The following is a 22,978-nucleotide window of genomic DNA, read 5'->3' on the forward strand; positions in this document are numbered from 1 at the left end:
GCTAATTTTTGGTAAAATGACGTAAAAGAATATGGTAGTTATTTAATATTATAGCTTGAAAGGGTAATAAATTGAAAATAATTTATTTCAGGCACCTAAAATCACAAATGCTACTCTACGTAACATTTCATTTCAGGTAACTTATTTAACCAAATAAGCTACTTGCCAAACACGTACAAAAAAAATCAGGTAGCTGAAATTTTGGTCAAATAACTACTTTGGTCAAATAACCTACCTGAAGTGTCGTGTCGTGCCAAACGTAACCAAAGAGGCAAAGACTCATTTTCGCATGACATTTTACTAGCTTATTTGATAAAAATAGCTTATCCTATGATCAACCCAAAGTTTGGATTCCAGCTGAGATAAAGTAAGTGATTGTTGAGTACAATTATTTGACCGACACACTATATGCTTTTCACAAATTCTCATTACAGACGGACACTATCCGTCTATACTATCCGTCTATACGTATAGACGGATACCATTTTCCCTCACAAAATACCCATTTGCCATAAAGTGGGAAGCACATGGGGTACCCCACCTTGTCCCCCTATCCATTTTATTAGAGGTCTTTACCCGTAGGTTCGCCCCACCCGTCTATACCAAGACCTATTGTAAACTTTTAGACCACAATAACCGACCAAACGTACAATAATGAACTTGCAACTTGAATAATGGTGTCGGAAATTCCTCCTTTCATTTTCAGACTTGTTCACATTATGTAAATGCACAAATGGGATTTTCGGAATTGTACTAATTAAACACTCAAATCAATGGCGTCTGATTGAAACCTCTGGATATATGATTAGAGAAACCACTTACCACCAGTACTAACTACTTTTAAAGAAATGAGATAAAGCAGTAAAACGAAATGAGAGGGGCAAAATAGTCAAAAAAGTACCGAAATTAGAGAAATGAATGAAGAAGGCAAAACAATAAAATTAGAGAAGGGGAAAAGAATTACCACAGTAATTAAATTGTGGACATGATCCTAACTGGATTTACTTCGTCTTTATGAAATGATCTCTCTTTCCTTGTTTTTGATTCCCTGCACTTTTTTGGTGGCATGATCATGACCACAAGTCCACGAGTAATTTTCCATCACCAACTTCCCAAATTAAATTAGGTAAATCATCGACAATAGTGAATTAATCTCTGATCACGGATTCATGGGTCACGTATATAGGTGAACCCGTATGCCCGAAGTCCACCAGTAATTTTCCATCTCCAACTTCCCAAATTAAATTAGGTAAATCATCTGTGTTTTGTGGAAGTTTTGACAATAGACAAGTAATTTATTTAGCAAATAAACCATAGCCGTAATTAGAGCCCGCAAGTTTGATCCGACCCGAATGACCCGATCCGACGGGACCTGAAAATATTGCGACCCGAAATTGACCCGACCGATAACGACCCGTAACCCGACACGACCCGATCATCAGCGACCCGAACCCAACCCAGACCCGACCCGATATTGACCCGATCCGGTGCTGACCCGATTAAATTGATGACACGACAATTATTAAGCATAATTTTGATCAAAATGAAAGTGATTTTTTTTAGATTGATATGTTTGACTTGGTAATGAAGTAATTAAACCAAATAATTGGTTAAAAACTAAATTTAATGGTAAAAAACTGTAGTAATGCGATTAAGTTACCAGACCCGATAATGACCCAACCCAAACCCGACCCGACCTGATACGTCATTTGACCCGAAATGACCTGACCCGACAACGACTCGAACCCAACCCGACTCGACCCAAAAGGGTATGTTGACCCGATATGATCCGAACCCGATATGACCCGATCCGACGTGACACAACCCAAAGCCGACCCAACTGATCTGATTGTCACCTCTAACCGTAATAAAAAGCTAGTAAGTGAAAGACAAGTTAGCTGAGAACTTTTTTATCCTTTAATTTTATTTACATTAGACTATAGATATAAGGGGGATTTGAATTTGGGATATTATCCACAATACCTCGGTCTTAATTTTTTTTTTTTTTTCTTCTTCTTATAACTTGTGTTTCTTATATTCTTAACATTTTTTAAATTTATTTTTATTTGTTCACCTATAATCACGATTTTTTTTTTCTTCACTAATACATATGATGTTCCATCATATATTTCGTTTTAAACGTAATTATTTCTTCATAATTCTTGGAATGAGTCAGTTTCACATAAGAGTAATTATAATATTAATTTATACTTTTCATTATCCAATATACATTACACAATTAATCGATCAACTATTATTTATTGTTTATATATAGCTTTTCTCACAAAATATATACTCCCTCCTATTCTATATATCAATACTATATATTAAATCCAGAAACCAAGGGACTTCAATGTAATTAAAAAAAATTATACAAATTAATATACTATATAGTTTTAAATCACTAGCACCGTGTGATGGACCCGATTAAGGGATCTCAATGCAAATATTATAGTTTGGGTTTAAATTAAATTATATAGAAATTGGTAATTTTCCTAAACATTTGTAAGAGACTAAAACATGGTCAATTTCCTTAAAATAAATTAATTAATTCAGATGATCAATTTCCTTAAAATAAAATAATTAATTAAGAAGGTCAATTTCAAGGAGACTAAACGAAAAAACATGCTTGGTAATTTTCCTAAAAATTTATAGAAGATGGTCAATTTCCTTAAAATAAAATAATTAATTAGTATAAACATGCACACCTATGGTATTAATTATTATCATCATAAAATTATATATTAAATTTAAAATCTATGCAATTTTATTAAACTTTATAGTTTATTAGATGTATAGAGATGTTAATTATTTAACATACAAAAATATAATATAAGTAGGTTATAAATATTTCAAGTTAGATTCCATAATATATAATATTGCGTAATTCTTTCGATTTGATTTAATGCATATATGTAATATATTTATCTAAATATATAATCCTCTTAAAATTGCATGCCTAAGTAGTAAAAATAATTTCGTCAGTAAAGAAAAGAATTGTAGTAACATTGGATATAGTTATATGATAATAATCACTCATTTGAATTGTAAAGGTAACAATATTATCAGCGAGATTAGTGAAAGTGGTAGAAACAACAACAGGAGTAGTGAAATAATCAATATTAATGCAGCAATAGTGAAAGTAACAATAATTACGGCGGGAGTAGTGAAATTATCAATATTAATGCGGCAGTAGTGACAATAACAATAATTACGACGGGAGTAGTGAAAGTAACAATGATTACAGGCAAGTAGTGAAATTTTATTACAATTATTTCATTAATAAGAGTAAAATATTAATAGCGGGAGTAGTGAATTTGTCTCAAAATTTATTTTAACGTAATTTTAGGATATGTCATAGAAAAATATATTAATGATAAATTTATGGGTTATGCAACTTTAAATAATTTTATTTAATGAAAAAAAAAATGTAATGGTAAGTAGAGGTAGCCCGGGCGAAGCCGGGCACCAATACTAGTTCTTCCCTATTTCCCAAAACGGATTATTCAGGTTTTCTTCCTCTTTCTTATTTTGGAAACTTTTACTCTTATTTTATTCATTTCTCTCTCCTATCACCAAACCCCACCCAACTCTTTTACTCATATTTTATTACTTTTCTTAATATTTTGACCCCAACATTTCTTATTTAACTCATAATTATTCATCCCTCTCTCCAATTACCAAACCCCACCCAACTTTTTACTCTTATTTTATTATTCTCCTTAATTTCCGTACCCACAAACAAGGGGAAGAATACATAGAATTGGAGGGAAAATGTAAAACGGATTCAAAAGAGACTTTAATTCTTTTTAGCTTTAGTTTTCCTTCGCCTACCATTTTACTATAAATTGTGATGATCACCCATTTTCTTTTATCGACATCTACTTTAAGGAGTATTTACATAAGACAGTATCATAAGAGACTTTTAGTATGTTGTTTATGTTATTATTATGCATTAATAATTGATGTTGCGAAAAAACAAAATAAAAAAACGAAACAAATAAATAGACCGAAACAATTTTCATACAAGTTAAGGCCAAACAACCATGACCAGTATCACCATTTTTCTAAGGTGTGGCTGACTACTTATCTAGCCTATATTTGCCTTCTTGTGCAGTTGAACTTCAAAACAGAAGAGTCCCATGATCAGTATAGCCGCGAAAATCAACTGTCCACAGTTGAACTTCAAAACAGAAGAGTCCCATGATCAGTATAGCCGCGAAAATCAACTGTCCACAGTTGAACTTCAAAACAGAAGAGTCCCAGGATCAGTATAGCCGCGAAAATCAACTGTCCACAGTTGAACTTCAAAACAGAAGAGTCCCATGATTAGTATAGCCGCGAAAATCAACTGTCCAGAGTTGAACTTCAAAACAGAAGAGTCCCATGATCAGTATAGCCGCGAAAATCAACTGTCCACAGTTGAACTTCAAAACAGAAGAGTCCCAGGATCAGTATAGCCGCAAAAATCAACTGTCCACAGTTGAACTTCAAAACAGAAGAGTCCCATGATCAGTATAGCCAACTCAACAGCTAAAAAATCAAGAGATAGGAAGAAGTAAGAATGCAAGCCACACAATGCACATTTGAACCGATACTGGTCACCTGTGGATTCGATAAGATGAATGCTTCCCTTCTTGCAGCTGTGACAAATCTCATATATAAAGCATAGATATAATGAAATTCATATTAATCGTAGCTATGATACAGTATAATCTAAAAAATCGATTTTGGGTACACACAGATCACAACAAAACTGGAGCTGGTAGCCTGGTAAGATTCGAATATTGTTGTCTCAGGAAACATATTCACTAATAAAAATAAAGTTTCAGTAACGAGCGAGTAAAGATAGAGTTCACCGTACTATTCTCTACCACACGCAAACTTCTGAGATGTGTTGGATTAGGGGCCAGTCCTCCCCATTCGGTTGTTGGCATCTTTCCTTGAGACTCTCGGAACACAGACTAATTTCAAGTTCCTGGAGAGAGGTGAGTTTGGGCATCCATTTCGGCAGAAATTTCAGTTTGGGACACAACCCAATGTGAAGAAATTGGAGGGAAGTGCAGTACTGTATCCCCTCTGGCAATTCCTCCATCTCTACAAATCCAGTCAAACTCAAGATTTGAAGGGTACCGGCAAAGTTATGCCATGACATCCCACCCAACTCCACTTTTGGACATTCTTGTATATGCAAACACTCCAAGGCACAAACATGCTCCAACCATCCTCCCACGTTTAAAAGGTTCGGCCAATTTGCAATGCGTAGAGTTCGTAGGGAAGACAGTAAACAGGTCGAAAACTCAGAGTACTCGACTGACATTGATTTCAGCCGCTCGAAGTTGTTGATTTCAAGTGACTTCAACCTCGGATATGAAAACGGCGGGTAGTGACGAGGTGTGCATCTCATTTCTCTTATGGAATCATATATTACTAGACATTCGAGTTGTGGACATAAAGGAACAAACATCATCTTGTCGCAATATTTTATACTGAGATTCTTTAGTAGAGGAAAACAAAGAGATGATTCCCACTCTACATCTGCTTCTCGGCTGCCCCTACTGTTGACCACGTGCGACCCTGACTTGAATCTCCGCCACCATCCTTTCAACTTAGGCAAATCACAAATATTAAGCTCATCAAGGCTGGGAAAGAATGATGATCCTTCAGCAGAGACAAGTGCTTCTGAGTCCGCCACATACTCCATATTCAACAATCCTGATATCTCTAGCGTCTTAAGGTGGGGAAGTTTCCCAATTTGCCAGGGCAGATAGAGCAGCTCACTGCAATTTCGGATCTCCAAATTGACAAGATTGGGGAGGTCAAACAGTGCCGAGTTACCTACCCTCCCTGGCCATCTCGGTAATGTCTCACCATGATACCCATTCAACTCCAATGCTTTGACATCACGATGAGGCTGCATCTCTTCCAGCAATGCTTGCTCAGACTCCTTGCTTCCATACTCCTCCCCACGTCTAAAGCTAATAACAATCTTCTCTAGGTGTTCCTTACTCTTTAAATAGCCTCCCCCACCATGTTCTTCCTTCACAAATTTTGCATTTGTAAGTACTGCTATTTCAATCTTCAAATCCCCTTTCAATTTGTTCAGGTGCTTTAGATCTTCCAACCCATAAAAACATTGCTCTGTAGTTGAAGTAGGTCTCACACCCACCACAAATTGGCATAAAGTGTGCAGAGAGGTCAACATACTTATGCCCGCCGGCATACGACTCAGCGCATCACATTCGGCTACATTTAAGGTGCTTAGATCAACTAGCTTGCTCACATCATTTGGCAATTGTTGTAAGTTAGTGCAAGAATATAATAGTAAAGTCTGTAGATTAACCAGCTTTGTTATTGATTTGGGAAGAACTTTTAGATTCCTACTGGATGAGAGGTCTAAACTCCTTAGATGCAACAACTGACCTATTAATTTTGGTAAACTTTCGGCCTTTGAATGACTCAAATCTAAAGACCTTAAGCATGTCCATTTCGGTAATGATTTACTTGCTAATAATTGGTCCACTCTACACTTCTCGTAAAAATCCTTAATAAAAAGGCACGTGCGAATTTGAGTATTATTGAAGATATGTTGTCCGTAAGAGTCATCCAAAAGAGAGAGATGGCGAACTCTTTTACCCACATTAGAAGTATCAGAATTAAACCTACAAATCTCTTCCCCCGCCACTTTTTCAGCAATATCATGCAAGAGATCATGTACCTTAAACGACTTAATCCCCCCGAATTTATCCTCGAGTAAATCTTGGAAAAAACACCTTTGAAGCAATATAAGAAAGTATTCCTCTCCCAAAATCTCCGAGTTAATGTAGCCTTGTGCCATCCAAAGCTTAATCAACATTTGCTTACTAATCTCCCAATCCTTGGGAAAGATAGAACAGTACGCAAAACAAGCTTTCAAGGAAGGGTTAAGTTGATCGTAACTTAGCTTCAATATGCGGGTCATGGTATCATTACTTTCACTAAGCCAATCTAACCCTTTGTCGTGAAATGATAACCACTTAGACTTGGATTGACCACGCAGAAGACTTCCTACCACTCTAATAGCAAGAGGAACATTGGTGCACTTTTTAACAATCCTTTTGCCAAGTTTAACTAATTCATCATCTCTTTCTTCTGCTTGAAATGCCATCCTTTCAAACAAATGCCATGACTCTTGTTCGGACAAACCTTGCAACACATGCACTTGATCACCTCCAATCATTTGGGCAGTTATTTTTGAGCGCGTAGTTACAATTATCCAACTCCCTCTTCCCCCTACATTCAAATACCCTTGGAACTTCTGCCAATCATCATAACTTTCGGTCCACACATCATCTAACACGAGCAAGTATTTTTTCCCTCCGAGTTGCTGCTTAACTTCATGTTGTATCCCTTCCAAAGACGTTTTATCATTAATGGATGATCCTTCCACCACCTTCCCTAAAAACCCTTTCAAGCTCCATGATCTTGATCCACGATCAAGCAATGCAAGTCCACCTCTTGATTTGGAATGCCTCACTGACCCTAGGATCCTTATACACAAGTTGGGCAAGCGCGGTTTTTCCCAAACCTCCCATCCCCACAATAGCAAGTAAAGAGACAGGTGAGTGATCAACACTTGCAGAACCCAACAAGACACCTATAATCTTCTCCACGTCTTCCTCCCTCCCGATGATTTTGTCATACAAAAAAGAAGAAGTCTCCTCCTTTGTAAATTTCACAGGCTTACAATCAATCTTAAAACTATACATAGCACTCTTAGTGGCAATTTTGTTTAACTTGTCGTTAACCGTTTTGACTTTACTAGAGAGTTTGTGTGTAAGAAGCTTAAACCGAGAAAAAAAGGAAGTCACCTTGTTGCTTCTGAGTTGTTTCTGCTTGGCAAGGGTTAGGAACTCGTCTAAGACATCATCGGCGTCATAAACAGCATCTTTGAGCTCTTGAATGTAATTCTTCTCCTGGCTGCTGAGCAAGTCCTTCTTGGCATCAGCATCCTCAAGAACAGCTCTGACAGTTTCGACAGTGTTTTGGAGGTCATCAAGTTCGGATTTGCAGTTAAAAATGGAACAAACTGATTGCATCAAACCCAAAGTTTGGATAGCAGTAAGTATAGTTTGAACTAAAGACAAGGTTGTTGACAGGTCCATGATTGTGAAACTTGAAAGATATCTCTGAATTTTGTTGTATGATGTTTGTAAATGGAAGATTATATAAAAAGAATTTGAAACGAATAAGTAAATGTTGAGTACAATTATTTGGCAACACACGTTTTACTTTTATTAACAGCACTCTTGCAAGTTCCAAAATTCCTCCTGTCATTTCCATACTTTATTCACCTTATGTGAATGAGACTTTGAAAGAACTTATACGCCCTCGGATTCTTCGAAATTGTCAGCCGACCCCAAATCATTTTTGGGATTAAGGCTCTGATGTTGTTGTTGTTGTACTATTCGCTCAGACGGGAAATAGCCGTCTAAAATAAGACGGAGCAAATATAGCCATTTTACGATAAAAATGTTACTATTTTCTTGATAAAATGTTACTAGCATTTTCAGGGTGAAAAGTGAGAACTTTAGTTATAACATTTTGTCATTAAATGGTTACATTCTATTAAAAAAATGGTAACATTTAATCCGTCTTATTTCAGAACGTCTGAAGGAAGATTTATTGTAGGATAATGGAGATGTGAGATAAGTGGTCTACAAATAAAGGAGAAACCAATGGGCATCTGATTCTAATGTAAACTTGACTTGCATTTTTAGCTTACAAATCAATGGGCATCTGATTCTAATGTTTCATACATTCAATTACTCCCATCATTCGGTTGTCAAAAAAAAAAAAAAAAAAAAAAAAAAAAAAAATACTACCATCATCCGCGAAATTTCGATTGACAATAGTGTACATGATTAATTGATCCGAATATCAAGGTATCAAGCAAAGACATCAATACGGAAATGAAATAAAACAGTAAAAAAATGAAATGAAAGGGGTAAAATAGTCAAAAACTTATCGGAATTAGAGAAATGTTTACGGCGAAACAATAGAATTAGATAGATTAGATTAGATAAGGGTAAAAGAATTACCTCATTAATTAAAATCTGGACTTGGATCGCAATTGGATTTACTTCGTCTTTATGAATGCTCTCTTTCTTTCCTTGTGTTTGTCTCCCTGCAATTTTAGTTGTGGTATGAGTAAATTTCCATCTCCATTGCTCCTGCTACAAAACGGGATTTGTTGTTAAAAATTGGGGTGTTCATTATCGATAACTGTGGCCCGTGGGTTTTCACTTCTCACAAGTGCTCTTACAAAATCTCTTAAACAAGTAATCAGGAATTCGATTCGGAGTTTGATTCACTCTTGTAAATGAAAAAAAGCCAAACTTAAAAGGGGTCAAGTGGTCAACCCCATTAAATTGTCTTCAGTGGAAGAGAATGTCTGAGCTGTCGGTAGGAGATACTCCTGGTTAATATCAAAAACAAGTGCTCTTACAAAAATAAATTGTAAATTTGTATAAGGCGGGTTATACATAAGCTTATTTTAAAACTGGTTAGTTTTTGTAAATTTGTATGACTTATGAGACTTGATAATTGTATCATTTACCATAATATTTGTGTAAAACCATCTTAAAAGACACATTAGCAGGTCTCTAAATATTTTACCTATTTTTCAAGGCTGATCTGGGGATCTGATCTCTGGGAAATTAGGTCCAAGAGATTGGACTTGAAGGCAATGGTTCGGTCCGATCCGAATTTTGAACAACCCTAATTATTTATTTATATACCCTTGTCACTAGTTTTTAACTTGGACAATCACAGTCTCTTTATCCTTCTTAATGTCACTGAAAGTTGCTTGAAAATCAAAAAGTACTCATTACAGGAATGTACTGTTAAAATTCAGAATGCAATGCTCCCAAGTACCTGTGAAATGTGGATGATATACCCTTGCTTAAGGCTTACTTGGCAGTTGGCATTGCTCCTTCCCCTTAACCTCGACACCTTCACATAACTAGCACAGTGTGATGACACGCCAATATAACTGTAACACTACACACATCTCATAAACAAATAGATTCCAATTTCAAACCCGACCGTATAAATGTTACGTAGTTTGCAGCAGACAAGCATATAGAAGAAAAAATAAGATTGATCCCAACAGATGAAACAGTTCATAAACAAAATGACGAAATTGCAAGGAGATTCATATATACAGCAGCGATATAATGAAATTCATATTTATCGTAGCTATGATGATAATCTGAAAAATCAGGGCATCAAATTTTGGTTATCGTTATCAAAACATAGAAAACTTGAGCTGGTAGCCAGGTAAGACAGGATAGTTGCTCTTACTTGTTTCTTCATATTGTTTTCTGATGAACCTTCCTCGGGAAGACCCATAACCTCCGTATGCCTTGAACAGGACTTGAACCTCCCTCTCAATTATGAAATTTATAACATGAAGAGAATAAGAGTGAAATAATTTCCATAAAACGGTATTGTATTGATTATTTTACAAGGATTACATCAACTTCCTACCCTAATTAAAACTAAGAAATCAAATACTCATTGTATATTTTGCTACCAATATCTACCTTTAATTGGGTCAACACTCCGTATTTTTACCAACTAATATCTCTTAACATCTCATAATATAACAATAAGAATTCACATCATATATGGTATATTCTTCTCTACCACAGGCTAAGACATGAGATGTGTTGTGTTGGAAGAGGGGCCAGTCCTCCCCGTTCGGTTGTTGGCATCTTTCCTTGAGACTCTCGGAACACTGCAAAATCATGAGTGACTGGAGAGAGGTGAGTTTGGGCATCTATTTTGGCAATACTGTCTCCCCACGGGCAATTCTCTACTCCACTACAAGTGTTGAGATGTGCCGGATGAGGGGCCAGTCCTCCCCATTCGGTTGTTGGCATCTTTCTTTGAGACTCTCGGAACACTGCCTAAGGCAGAGTTCCTGCAGAGAGGTGAGTTTGGGCATCCATTTTGGCACGGATTTCAGTTTGGGACAATATTCAGCAGAAAGAGATTGGAGGGAAGTGCAGTACTGTATCCCCTCTGGCAATTCCTCCATCTCTTCAAAATCAAACAAAACCAAGTCTTGAAGGGTACCAGCAAGTTTATGCCATGACATCCCACCCCACACCATATTAGGACAGTTGTATATACGGAAATACTTTAAGGCAGAAAGCTGCTCCAACCATCCTCCCATGCTCATAAGTTTGGGGCATCTTTCAATGCTAAGGACTACAAGGGAAGACGATAAACAACTCGGAAGCTCCAGTTCTCCCAAGCTTTCCATTCTCTCCTCACGCTGTATAATTAGCTCTCCAAGAAACTGAGAGTACATGATTGGCATTGACTTGAGCTGCTCCAAATTGTTGATTCCCAGCATCATCGATTTGGGATATGATGGCGACGTCAATGGCCGAGGGTCAGGTACGCAACATCTATCTGTCCACAACAGTTTTCTCCGGGAATCATATATACTGAGATGTTCGAGTTGCGGACATAAAGGAACAAACATCATCTTTTCACAATAATCTATACTGAGATTCTTTAGTAAAGGAAAACAAGGAGATGATACCCACTCGAGATGTGCTTCTCCGCTGCTCCCACCGTCATTAGGGTTGATCATGAGGGACCCTGATTCTGAACTCCACCACCACCCTTTTAACTTAGGCAAATAACGAATCTTGAGGTTAACGATGCTGGGAAAGAAAGATGATCTTTCACCCGAGAGAAGTGTTTCTGAATCCGCATCCGCCACATACTCCACATTCAACAATTTTGAAATACTTAACGTTTTAAGGTGAGGCAGTTTCCCAATTTGCCAAGGCAGATATAGCAGCTCACTGCAATCTTGGACCTCTAAAGTGACAAGATTCGGGAGACCAAAAAATGCCGAGTTATGTCCCCTTCCTGACCATATGGGTAGTGTTTCACCATGATACCCCTTCAATTTTAATGTTTTAACATCATGATGAGGCTGCATCTCTTCGAGCAATGCTTGCTCAGACTCCTTGCTTCCATACTCCTCCCCACGTTTAAACTCAATAACAATCGTATCTAAGTGTTCCTTACTCCTTAAATAGGCTCCCCCGCCATGTTCTTCCTTCACAAATTTTGCATTTTTAAGTACTGCTATTTGAATACTCAAACTTCCTTTTAATTTATTCAGGTGTTGTAGGTCTTTCAATCCATTAAAACATTGCTTTGAAGATAAACTTGCTCGCACACCCACCACAAATTGGCATAGAGTTTCCAGACAGCTCAACATACCTATGCCTCCCGGCATAAAACTCAGCGCATCACATTCAGCTATATCTAAGGTGCTTAGATCAACTAGCTTCCTCACATCATCTGGCAATTGTGTTAACTTAGCGCAAGAATGTAATAGTAAAGTCTGTAGATTAACTAGCTTTGTTATTGACTTGGGAAGAACTTTTAGACCACTATTAGATGAGAGGTCTAAACACCTCAGATGCAACAGTTGACCAATTGATTCTGGTAGACTTGTGGCCTGTAAAGAACTCAAATCAAGTGACCTTAAGCAAGTCCATTTCAGTATTGATTTACTTGCAAGTAATTGCTCAATTGCACCCTCAATTTGAAGGCACGTGCGAATATGATTATTATTGAAGATATGATTTGCACGAGGGTTACAAACAAAAGAAAGATGGCGGACTCTTTTACCCACATTAGAGGTTTCAGAACTGAACCTACAAATCTCTCCGCCTGCTACTTTTTCAGCAATATCATGCAAGAGATCATGTATCTTAAACGACACTATCTCCTCGCATTTATCCTCGATTATATCTTGGAAAAAACACCTTTGAAGCAATATAAGAAAATATTCCTCGCCCAAATTCTTTGAGTTAATGTAACCTTGTGCCATCCAAAGCCAAATCAACAGTTGCTTATTAATCTGCCAATCTTTGGGAAAGATAGCACAGTAAGCAAAACAAGCCTTCAAAGAAGGGCTAAGTTGATCGTAACTTAACTTCAATATGCAGGTTACGGTATCACTATTTTCACTAAGACAGTCTAACCCTTTGTCCTGAAATGATAGCCACTTGGACATGGATTGACCACGCAGAAGACTTCCTACTACTCTAATAGCAAGCGGGACATTGGTGCACTTTTTAACAATCTTTTTGCCAAGTTGAACTAATTTATTATCTCTTTCTTCCGCTTGAAATGCCATCCTTTCAAACAAATGCCATGATTCCGGTTCTGACAAACCTTGCAACATATGCACTTGATCACCTGCAATCATTTTAGCAGTTGTTTTTGAGCGTGTAGTGACAATTATCCAACTCCCCCTTCCCCCTACTTTCAAAAACCCTTCGAACTGCTGCCATATATCATAACTTTCGGTCCACACATCGTCTAACACCAGCAAATATTTTTTCTCTCCCAGTTGCTCCTTAATTTCCTTATGTATCTCTTCCAGAGACATTTTATCATCAATGGATGATCCTTTCACCACCTTCCCTAAAAACCCCTTCAAGCTCCATTGTTGTTGATCCTGATCAGCAATGCAAGTCCACTTCTTGAGTTCGAATGTCTCACTGATCTTAGGATCATTATACACAAGTTGGGCAAGAGCGGTTTTCCCTAAACCTCCCATCCCCATAATAGCAAGGAAAGAAACATTTGGGTGATCTACATTAACAGAAGACAACACACCTATGATCTTCTCCACATCTTCCTCCCTCCCAATGATTTTATCACACATAAAAGAAGAAGTCTCCTCCTTTGTAAATTTCATAGGCTTATAGTCAAGCTTAAAACTAAACATGTTACTCTTAGTGGAAATGGTGTTCAACTTGTCGTTAACCGTTTTGACTTTAGTAGAGAGTTTGTGAGTAAGAAGCTTAAACCGAGAGAAAAAGGATGTCACCTTGTTGCTTTTGAGTTGCTTCTGCTTGGCAAGTGTGAGGAACTCATCTAACACATCGTCGGCATCATAAACAGCATCTTTGAGCTCTTGAATGTAATTCTTCTCCTGGCTATTGAGAGACTCCTGCTTGGCATCAGCATCCTCAAGAACAGCTCTGACGGTTTCGACGGTGTTTTGCAGATCATCAAGCTCGGCTTTGCAATTAGAAACGGAACAAACTGACTGCAACTGACCCAGAGTTTGGATAGCAGCAAGGATAGTTTGAACTACGGACAAAGATGTTGACAGGTCCATGATTGTAGGAGTTGAATGATCACTCTGAGTTTTACTTTTCTGATGTTTGAAAATGCAAAAGATTAAAGAGGATCTCAGATGAATAGATAGTGAAGTTGCTGCCGAGTACAAACAATGAATTAAGTAAAAAGTGAAAGCGCGGAAAACGGAGATCTCAGATAAGTAGCTAATAAAATAACCAATGAGCACAATTATTTGAGTTAAATCTACTATTTACAGCACATCATGTCCTTCAAAAACCATACAGAAAGTACACAGCCCTAAAAGAATACAAAAGATACAGAGGAGGAAATTTCCGTAAACCGACAAATATAAATTAGTAAAGTGCCAGGAGGATTAATTAATTATAATTCAACCCAAGTTGTTGAGCCCTCTAGCAAATATCCAATTTAACAAAAGATTAACGGTAGTGAAATAAGCCGGTTCCGGGTAGCAAGTAAGCAATACTACGACTGGTTCACTTAAATTGACTAACCGCTTTAAGAATTAGAAAGACGTCATTAATCGTATTAACTACTACTATTGTACTCAAGCTAGCTCAAAGTATTGAGATATCACAATCCTAAATTAAACTAGCGAATTGGTGGAATAATGTAACATCGTGCCAAAACTAACCAACTCGCAATTGGTTAGAACTAGCATAAATCATTAATCATTAACAATTAAAACAGGTATAATAACAAGAATAATAAGAATACCGTTAAATGAAGCTTCACCCAACAACTGATCCACCTCCAAACCACCGTCAGATTTTATTATTGGGAGTGATTTTATTCTACAATTGTGATTTGTGAATAATTAAACATCACATTAGATCAGTACAAATCTGATCTCATCCTAAAATCTTTTACAAAAATTAAGCTAGGCTCGAGAACAAAGACGTCACATCAACATCCAACATATCCAGAGCGAGTATGAATAACATTTCAGCAGATTGTGCGCGTGCAGGGTAGAAACATCCATTTACGTCCCATTAGAAATTCAGCACGCGCACAATCATAACTGTTTAGATCTCTTAACATCCAACATATGTAGAAGTGTTGAAACATCATAATTAATGACCCCTCTGCCGGGAAAACGGAAATGCAAAGAGATGTTAAGAGATCTAAACAGTTTTAACATAATCACCACCGAGACAAAAATATCTGGATTCAAACGTAGAAACGGTATCTAAGAAAACATCCATTTACGTCCCATTAGAAATTCAGCACGCACAACTTCAACCACAAATTACGATGCAAACCGGAGTCTGACTTGATCAAGATAAATTCAAATTTCACTAGTTTATTGCAAGAAGCCAAAAACAACAGGGAACATCGCTTACTTTTTACAAGAACCGCATGAAACATCGCTGCCACTGGACTTGGGAGTCTTTTAACCAGCTGGAGTCTTTCCACTTTATTTGTTGAGCAGGGAGTAGCAATATGAACAGCGCCCTTTTTTTCATCTATAAGAAAACACAAGTGTATCTTTGTGTGAATATGCTATATTAAGGATACTATATGTAATCTAGGTAGAGGTGATCATGGGCCGGGCCAGTGCGGGTTTGTCCGGGCCTTTCTAATAAAAACGGTCCATCTGAATGGGTCGGGTCGGGTCGGGCCGGTCCAAATATGTGGGCTTATTAGGCAAGCCCAAACCCGGCCCTTATGGGCTAATTCGGGCTTTTGGGCCTAAATGGGCTTTTTGGGCCCTAAAATTTACGACTTACATTAAAAAATAATTAGCATAATACCTTCAATTACTACTTTAAAAACATGCGTAGTTTATAAAATTGTACAAATATGACGAAATGCTTATGAATTGCTCTCCAAAATAAAATAAAGACAAACAACGCCACTTTAGAATGCTTAATCATGCATTCGTGATATGATTTATGTTTTTTACACATTGTTTTATAAATCTAAAAAAATATATTTGAGTTTTTAAAAAGTTGTTTATAACTTTAATTACTATTTTAATAGGCTTTATAATAAAAAAATAATTAATTAATAAATATGGGCCGGGCCGGGCCAAAATTTGGGCCGAATGCTTAGCCCAAACCCGGCCCAAAAATATGTTGGGCCTTTTCAGGCCAGCCCGTGGGCTTTTTTGGGCCAAAATAAAAGGCCCAAGCCCTTCAAAAAAGCGGGTCGGGCCGGGTAGGGCCAATGGGCTTGGGCCATTTGATCAGCTCTAAATCTAGGTTGTACGGACACTCCTCCTAATCAGCGTTCCCGTGTCGGATACACGTGTCAGACACGACACTCGTCGGACACACGTCAAAACGTGTCGGACACTTGTAAAGCCGTGTCTAACTTTCATCTTTTATTTAGGCACGTGTCCGACATGTGTCCATGGTATTTTGAGCCGTGTCCATGGTATTTGGACACACCTCCAAACGGAATCAAGTTGAATTTAAGGTAAATGGCGAGAATTGTTATATGGTTGAATTTGATGGGGAAATAAGCTGAATTGGAGACAAATGATGTTCTTTAGACTAGTAATGAAATGTCGAAATAGATTGATTATAAGTTAGTTTTTGGTTTTCGAAATGAGAATGAGTTATAATTAACGTAAGTTTTACTTTCACTTATTTAAATTTAATATTCAATACTTTTTCAAAAATAAAATCACACATATATAACTATAAAAAATATATATTTTATTAAATTTAAATGACGTGTCCCGTATCCTAAATTTCATGGGATGCCGTGTCCGTGTCGTGTCAGTGTCCGTGTCCGTGTCCGTTTTGGTGCAACCTAGCATGTAATCACAAAATCTCATTGAAGACGGACGATATCCGTCACAAGTTTGTGACGGATACCGTTTTCTCTCACAAAATACCCATTGAGAGGTGAGTGGGAAGCATATGGGGGGTGCCCCACCTTGTTCCCTCTCCGTTATAAGATGATAATCATGAATCTCTAAGGACGTCCATGGTTGTTGTTCCTGTTGTTCTTGTTCTTGGTGGGTCGAGAAGCCTTGATCAGGAAATGAGGGGTCGGAGATTAAAGAGCACCAGCGTTTTGAGACGGATTTGCAGCAAAGTGCGGTGACATAACGAGGCAACCTGCATAAGATCTCAAGCAGTATTTCATCGCTCAGATCTTCGATTGAGTTTTCTTTCTTAGTTTTGTTGTTGATTGCTAATAATGCTTTTAAGTTCATCATTTTCCTGCATTCTAAAATGGGTTTATGATACAAGATGTCTGTCTATTTATTCAGAGATGGCATGAATGATGTCTATTTGTACTAATACAAGAGTTCTAATTTCCTGATATAACTTCAGGAAATACAATATTTATAGGAGTAATCTTTCCTAATCTAATATAAATATTCACAATTAGGAAAGTCTAACCACACGGTGGGGCTTTGCCCCTCATGCGTACCAAAAAAAAAAACCACACGGAAACCCGACTTGGTTTAGGAATTATTTCCAACCATAGTTTTACTTTATCCTATCACTACCCTTCCTTCTAAAAAAAGTCTTCCCCCATAATCATATCATATCATATTATATATTATATTCTATCTGATAAGGCTTTATTTGGCAAAACTAAGCTGAAACCTGAATAGGTAGCTGAAAACTGAAAAGCTAATTGAAACCTGAAAAAGTAACTAAGGTAGCTGAAAATTAAGAGCTAATAAGATAACTGATTATATAAAAATGTGTTTGGCAAATTAGCTGAAAAGGTAACTGATTTTGGTAAAATGACATAAAACGATATGAAAATTATTTAATATTATAGAATAAAGGGGCAAAAAATGGAAAATAAGTCATTACAGGTACCTGATTTCTCAAGTGCTACCTGAGGTAGCGTTTCATTTCAGGTACCTTATTTGACCAAATAAGCTACTTGTCAAACACTTGCAAAAAAACAGCTAGCTGAAATTTTGGTCAAATAAGCTACTTTGGTCAAATAAGCTACCTGAAGTGTCGTGCCAAACGGAGCCTAAAACTATCTATATCTCTGCCAGACGTCAAGTATTGGGATGTGTCGGATGAGGGGCCAGTCCACCCCATTCGGTTGTTGGCATCTTTCCTTGAGCCTCTCATTACACCACACAAGCTGAAGTTTTTGGAGAGAGGTGAGTTTGGGCATCCATTTTGGCACGGATTTCAGTTTGGGCCAACACCAAATGTGAAGAGATCGGAGGGAAGTGCAACACTGTATCCCATCTGGCAATTCCTCCATCTCTTCAATTCCAGTCAAAACCAAGGATTGAAGGGTACCAGCCATGTTATGCCATGACATCCCACCCAACTCCACTTTTGGACACTGTTCTATACGCAACTCCTCCAAGGCAGAAAGATGCTCCAACCATTCTCCCACGCTCTTAAGTTGAGGGCATTCATATATGCGTAAGCTTCGCAGGGAAGAACTTAAAGAGGTCGGAAACAACTTCCTTACTTCTCCCAAGCTCTCCATTCTCTCCTCTTTCTCTATACGTATCTTTATAAGAAACTGAGAGGATTCAATTGGCTTTGATTTCAACCATTCCAAGTTATTGATGTCCAGTATCTTCAATTTAGGATATGACAACGGTGGCTGATGACGAGCTGTGCACTTCATATCTCTTCTGGAATCATACATTATGAGATGTTCGAGTTGCGGACATAAAGGAACAAACACCATCTTTTCGCAAAATTTTATACTGAGATTCTTTAGTAGAGAAAAATAGGGAGATGATACCAACTCTACATGTGCTTGTGCTTCTCGGCTGCTCCCACTATTAGGGTTGTTCACGTGCAACCCTGATTCTGATCTCCGCCACCACCCTTTCAACTTAGGCAACTTGTGAATACTAAGGTTATCGAGGCTTGGAAAGAAGGATGATCCTTCACCAGAGACGTGTGTTTCTGAGTCTGCCATATATTCCATATTCAACAATCCTGAAATATAAAGCGTTTTAAGGAGGGGCAGCTTTCCAATCTGCCAAGGCAGATAGAGCAACTCACTGCAATCTTCGATCCTCAAAGTGACAAGATTAGGGAAATCAAACAACGCCGAGTTATCCCCCCTCCCTGGCCAACTTGGTATTGTCTCACCATGATACCCATTCAACTCCAATGTCTTGATCTTATTATGAGGCTGCATCTCTTGAAGCAATGCTTGCTCAGACTCTTTGCTTCCATACTCCTCTCCGCGTCTAAACTTAATAACAATCGTCTCTAGGTGTTCCTTACTCCTTACATAGGCTCCCCCACCATGTTCTTCCTTCACAAATTTTGCATTTTTAAGTACTGGTATTTCAATCTCCAAACTCCCTTTTAATTTGTTTAGGTATTGTAGATCTTCCAACCCATTAAAACAATGTTTTGAAGTTGAACTTGCTCGTGTACCAACCACGAATTGGCATAGAGTGTGCAGACGAGTCAAGGTACTTAAGCCTGCTGGCATACAATTCAGTGCAACACAGTGAGATACATTCAAAGTGCTTAGATCAACTAGCTTGCTTACATCATCTGGCAGTTGTTCTAAACTCCAGCAAAACTGTAAATCTAAAGTTTGTAGATTAACTAGCTTTGTTATTGATTTGGGAAGAACTTTTATATCGGGACTGCGAGAGAGATTTAAACTCCTTAGATGCAACAGTTGACCAATTGATTCTGGTAAACTTCTTCCCTTTGTGTTACTCAAATCTAATGACCTTAAGCATGTCCATTTTGTTATTGATTTATTTGCTATAAGTTGGTCTACTCTACACTCCTCGTGATAACCCTTGATTTGAACGCACGTACGAATCTGAGTATTTTTAAAGATATGGTGTGCGTAAGGGTTACTTACAAAAGACAGATGGCGAACTCTTTTGCCCATATTAGAAGTATCAATGTTCAACCTACAAATCTCTTCGCCCGCTACTTTTTCAGCAATATCATGCAAGAGATCATGCATCTTAAACGACACAATTTCCCCGAATACATCCTCACTTATATCTTGGAAAAAACACCTTTGAATCAACATAAGAAAGTAATCCTCACCCAAATTCTCCGAGTTAATGTAGCCTTGTGCCATCCAAAGTTGAAGCAATGTTTGCTTACTAATCTCCCAATCCTTGGGAAAGATAGCACAATACGCAAAACAAGCCTTCAAGGAAGGGTTAAGTTGATCGTAACTTAACTTCAAAATGCGGGTCATGGTATCATTACTTTCACTAAGAAAGTCTAACCCTTTGTCGTGAAATGATAACCATTTAGACTTTGATTGACCCCGCAAAAGACTTCCTACCACTCTAATAGCAAGTGGAACATTGGTGCACTTTTTAACAATATCTTTGCCAAGTTTAACTAACTCATCATCTCTTTCTTCTGTGTGAAACACCATCCTTTCAAACAAATGCCATGACTCCAGTTCTGATAACCCTTGCAACACATGAACTCGATCACCTCCAATCATTTGGGCGGTTGTCTTCGAGCGTGTAGTTACAATTATCCAACTCCCCTTTACCCCTACCTTCAAAAACCCTTCAAACCTCTGCCATTCATCATAACTTTCGGTCCACACATCATCCAACACGAGCAAATATTTTTTCCCTCCTAGTTGTTCCTTAACTTCATGATGTATGTCCTCTAAAGACGTTTTCTCACTCACAGATAATCCTTTGACTACCTTCCCTAAATGGCCTTTCAAGTCAAACTGTTGTTGATCCTGATCAGCAATGCAAGTCCACCTCCTCAGTTCGAATGCCTCAGTGATCCTAGGATCATTATACACAAGTTGGGCAAGAGCAGTTTTTCCCAAACCTCCCATGCCCACAATGGAAAGCAAAGAAACATTTGGGTGATCTACATTATGAGAACCCAACAACACACCTATAATCTTCTCCATGTCTTCCTCCCTCCCGATGATTTTATCACACAAAAAAGAAGATGTTTCCTCCTTTGTAAATTTCATAGGCTTATAGTCAACCTTAAAACTAAACATACTACTCTTAGTAGCAATTTTGTTTAACTTGTCGTTAACAGCTTTAACTTTACTAGAGAGTTTGTGAGTAAGATGCTTAAACCGAGAAAAAAAGAATTTCACCTTGACAGAGAATGAATCACCATCGTCCCTGAGTTGTTTCTGCTTGGCCAGAGTGAGGAACTCATCTAACACATCGTCAGCGTCGTAAACAGCATCTTTGAGCTCTTTGACGTAATTCTGTTCCTGAAAGTTAAGCGAGTCCTGCTTGGCATCAGCATCCATAAGGACAGCCCTGACGGTTTCAACAGTGTTTTGGAGGTCAGCAAGCTCGGATTTGCAATTGGAAATGGAAAACAGTGAATGCATCTGACCCAAAGTCTGGATTGCAGTAAGGATAGTTTGAACAACGGACAACGTTGTTGACAGGTCCATGATTGTTTTTTTTTGAAGTTTTAAAATGCAAAAGATTAAAGTAGATATCAGATGAATGAATAGGTAGTGAAGTAAATGATTAGAACAAATCTGAATTAAGTAGCAATCAACAGCCTACGAATAACGGAGATCTCAGATTAATATCTACTAATAATGAAGTCATTATTGAGAAGAGCACCATCTTTTGACTAAACACGCGATTACAGCACATCCTGTCTCTCATTAACTGACAATAAGTATACATTAAATAAAACAAGAGGATACAAAAGAGGAGATTTCCATAACCCGACAAATGCAACATGAATGACGGAAAATTTAACAATTAGGAACCGGTTTGAACTAATTTAAATCACTACTCCCTCCGTTTCCGTCAATAATTTACATTTGTTTTAGTTCTCTCTCACAAAATAAAGCAATTGTCAACTAGTATTAATGGAGGAACAATTAAAATAGGTTTAAGAAGAATAATAAGAATAAGAATACCATTAAACGAAGCTTCACCCAATGAACTGCTCCACTCCCAAACCACCGTCGTTAACTTCAGCTTCCGTCAGATTTTGGGATTTTAATTTTATTGTACACTTTATTGCACAGGGAAATATTGGGGGAAATTGGGTGTGATTTTTAATCCCGGCCTTGATGATACTCTTTTTAGAGCATCCGCAAAGGTGAGGCTCCCCATATTTTCTCTTTTCTTTTCTTATTCGTCCACCTCATTTTTCACTAACTTTTTCATTTACCCTACTCATTTCATAACTACATCTATGCAACAATGAGGTTCCCCAATTCACACACAAAAAATTGGGAACCTCCCCAAAAGTAACACACAAATTGTCTTACTTTTCTTTTGGGGACCTTCCCTAAAAACAGTGGAGCCCCAAATGTTGGGGAGGTTGGTGCAACAATGAGGAGCCCCATATGAGGAAAGAGAGTGTATATGGGGAGCTTGATTTCCACCTTTGCGGATGCTCTAATCCCTAGGAACTACTCCCTCCATATCAATCCAAAGGTAACATTGACTTTTTCACACTTGCCGAGACACGTTTTGCAACTTGAATATCTTTAGTTACACATTATTAAAAATTATAAAAAATTGATATTTTTGTAGCATTCATAACGATAAATCAAACAAGATCTCACATGACTATATTTTGTCTTATAGATTAAGAATAATATCGAAAATTCTCTACGACCATAAATAGTGCCATTTTGGTCAATGTTACCTTTGGATTGGTATAGAGGGAGTAGTTTTAATCCCTTTGCACGTGTATTTTTAATAATGAATTTTACTAACAAGTGCGAAAAGATTAAACATTAAGTTCATAAATATACTAAGCTAAATATAAAATAATATATTACTCTGAAAAGATTGAAGAGTAAAATTATTTATAAAATTGTAAAATATATATTATACACAATCTGAAGTCACATTATATTATTTCTATTC

The 22,978-nt window shown here is 37.5% G+C and overlaps 3 protein-coding genes across 13 annotated transcripts; all 3 read right to left on the bottom strand.

Annotated features, from left to right (window-relative positions):
* Positions 1-3,931: 3,931 nt before the first annotated feature.
* On the bottom strand, positions 3,932-22,156 carry LOC141610997 (putative disease resistance protein RGA1). 11 transcript variants are annotated; one of them, XM_074429365.1, is made up of 9 exons: positions 22,015-22,156; positions 21,220-21,391; positions 15,534-15,656; positions 14,908-14,984; positions 10,345-14,248; positions 9,916-9,993; positions 9,081-9,215; positions 7,851-8,004; positions 3,932-4,488 (listed from the first exon to the last, which is right to left on the bottom strand). In XM_074429365.1, exon 5 carries the CDS (start codon positions 14,207-14,209, stop codon positions 10,859-10,861), a length of 3,351 nt encoding a protein of 1,116 aa, XP_074285466.1. In that variant the 5' UTR covers positions 14,210-14,248; positions 14,908-14,984; positions 15,534-15,656; positions 21,220-21,391; positions 22,015-22,156; the 3' UTR covers positions 3,932-4,488; positions 7,851-8,004; positions 9,081-9,215; positions 9,916-9,993; positions 10,345-10,858. The 11 variants fall into 11 exon arrangements, with proteins under 11 accessions (XP_074285466.1, XP_074285465.1, XP_074285474.1 ...); XM_074429364.1 differs by lacking the exon at positions 14,908-14,984 and adding an exon at positions 17,077-17,261; XM_074429373.1 differs by lacking the exon at positions 14,908-14,984 and having other exon boundaries at positions 21,220-21,342.
* LOC141612912 (putative disease resistance protein RGA1) lies at positions 4,125-8,144 on the bottom strand. The gene is made up of 4 exons (XM_074431658.1): positions 7,568-8,144; positions 4,886-7,521; positions 4,353-4,427; positions 4,125-4,244 (listed from the first exon to the last, which is right to left on the bottom strand). Exons 1-4 carry the CDS (start codon positions 8,142-8,144, stop codon positions 4,125-4,127), a joined length of 3,408 nt encoding a protein of 1,135 aa, XP_074287759.1.
* Positions 18,151-21,531, bottom strand: LOC141612913 (putative disease resistance protein RGA1). The gene has a single exon (XM_074431660.1). It carries the CDS (start codon positions 21,529-21,531, stop codon positions 18,151-18,153), a length of 3,381 nt encoding a protein of 1,126 aa, XP_074287761.1.
* Positions 22,157-22,978: the final 822 nt, after the last annotated feature.

Source organism: Silene latifolia, chromosome 11, assembly GCF_048544455.1.
Source record: "Silene latifolia isolate original U9 population chromosome 11, ASM4854445v1, whole genome shotgun sequence".
NCBI classification, from domain to species: Eukaryota; Viridiplantae; Streptophyta; class Magnoliopsida; order Caryophyllales; family Caryophyllaceae; genus Silene; species Silene latifolia.

Excerpts from the sequence above, each read along its gene's own strand:
- LOC141612912 (XM_074431658.1), bottom strand. The coding sequence starts at position 8,144 with ATGGACCTGTCAACAACCTTGTCTTTAGTTCAAACTATACTTACTGCT. Across the intron at positions 7,522-7,567 it reads TGCTATTGTGGGGATGGGAG|GGTCAGTGAGGCATTCCAAA; the intron begins GTTTGGGAAAAA and ends TAAGGATCCTAG. Across the intron at positions 4,428-4,885 it reads TAATCCAACACATCTCAGAA|TTCAACTGTGGACAGTTGAT; the intron begins GTTTGCGTGTGG and ends TCTGTTTTGAAG.
- LOC141610997 (XM_074429373.1), bottom strand. The coding sequence starts at position 14,209 with ATGGACCTGTCAACATCTTTGTCCGTAGTTCAAACTATCCTTGCTGCT.
- LOC141612913 (XM_074431660.1), bottom strand. The coding sequence starts at position 21,531 with ATGGACCTGTCAACAACGTTGTCCGTTGTTCAAACTATCCTTACTGCA.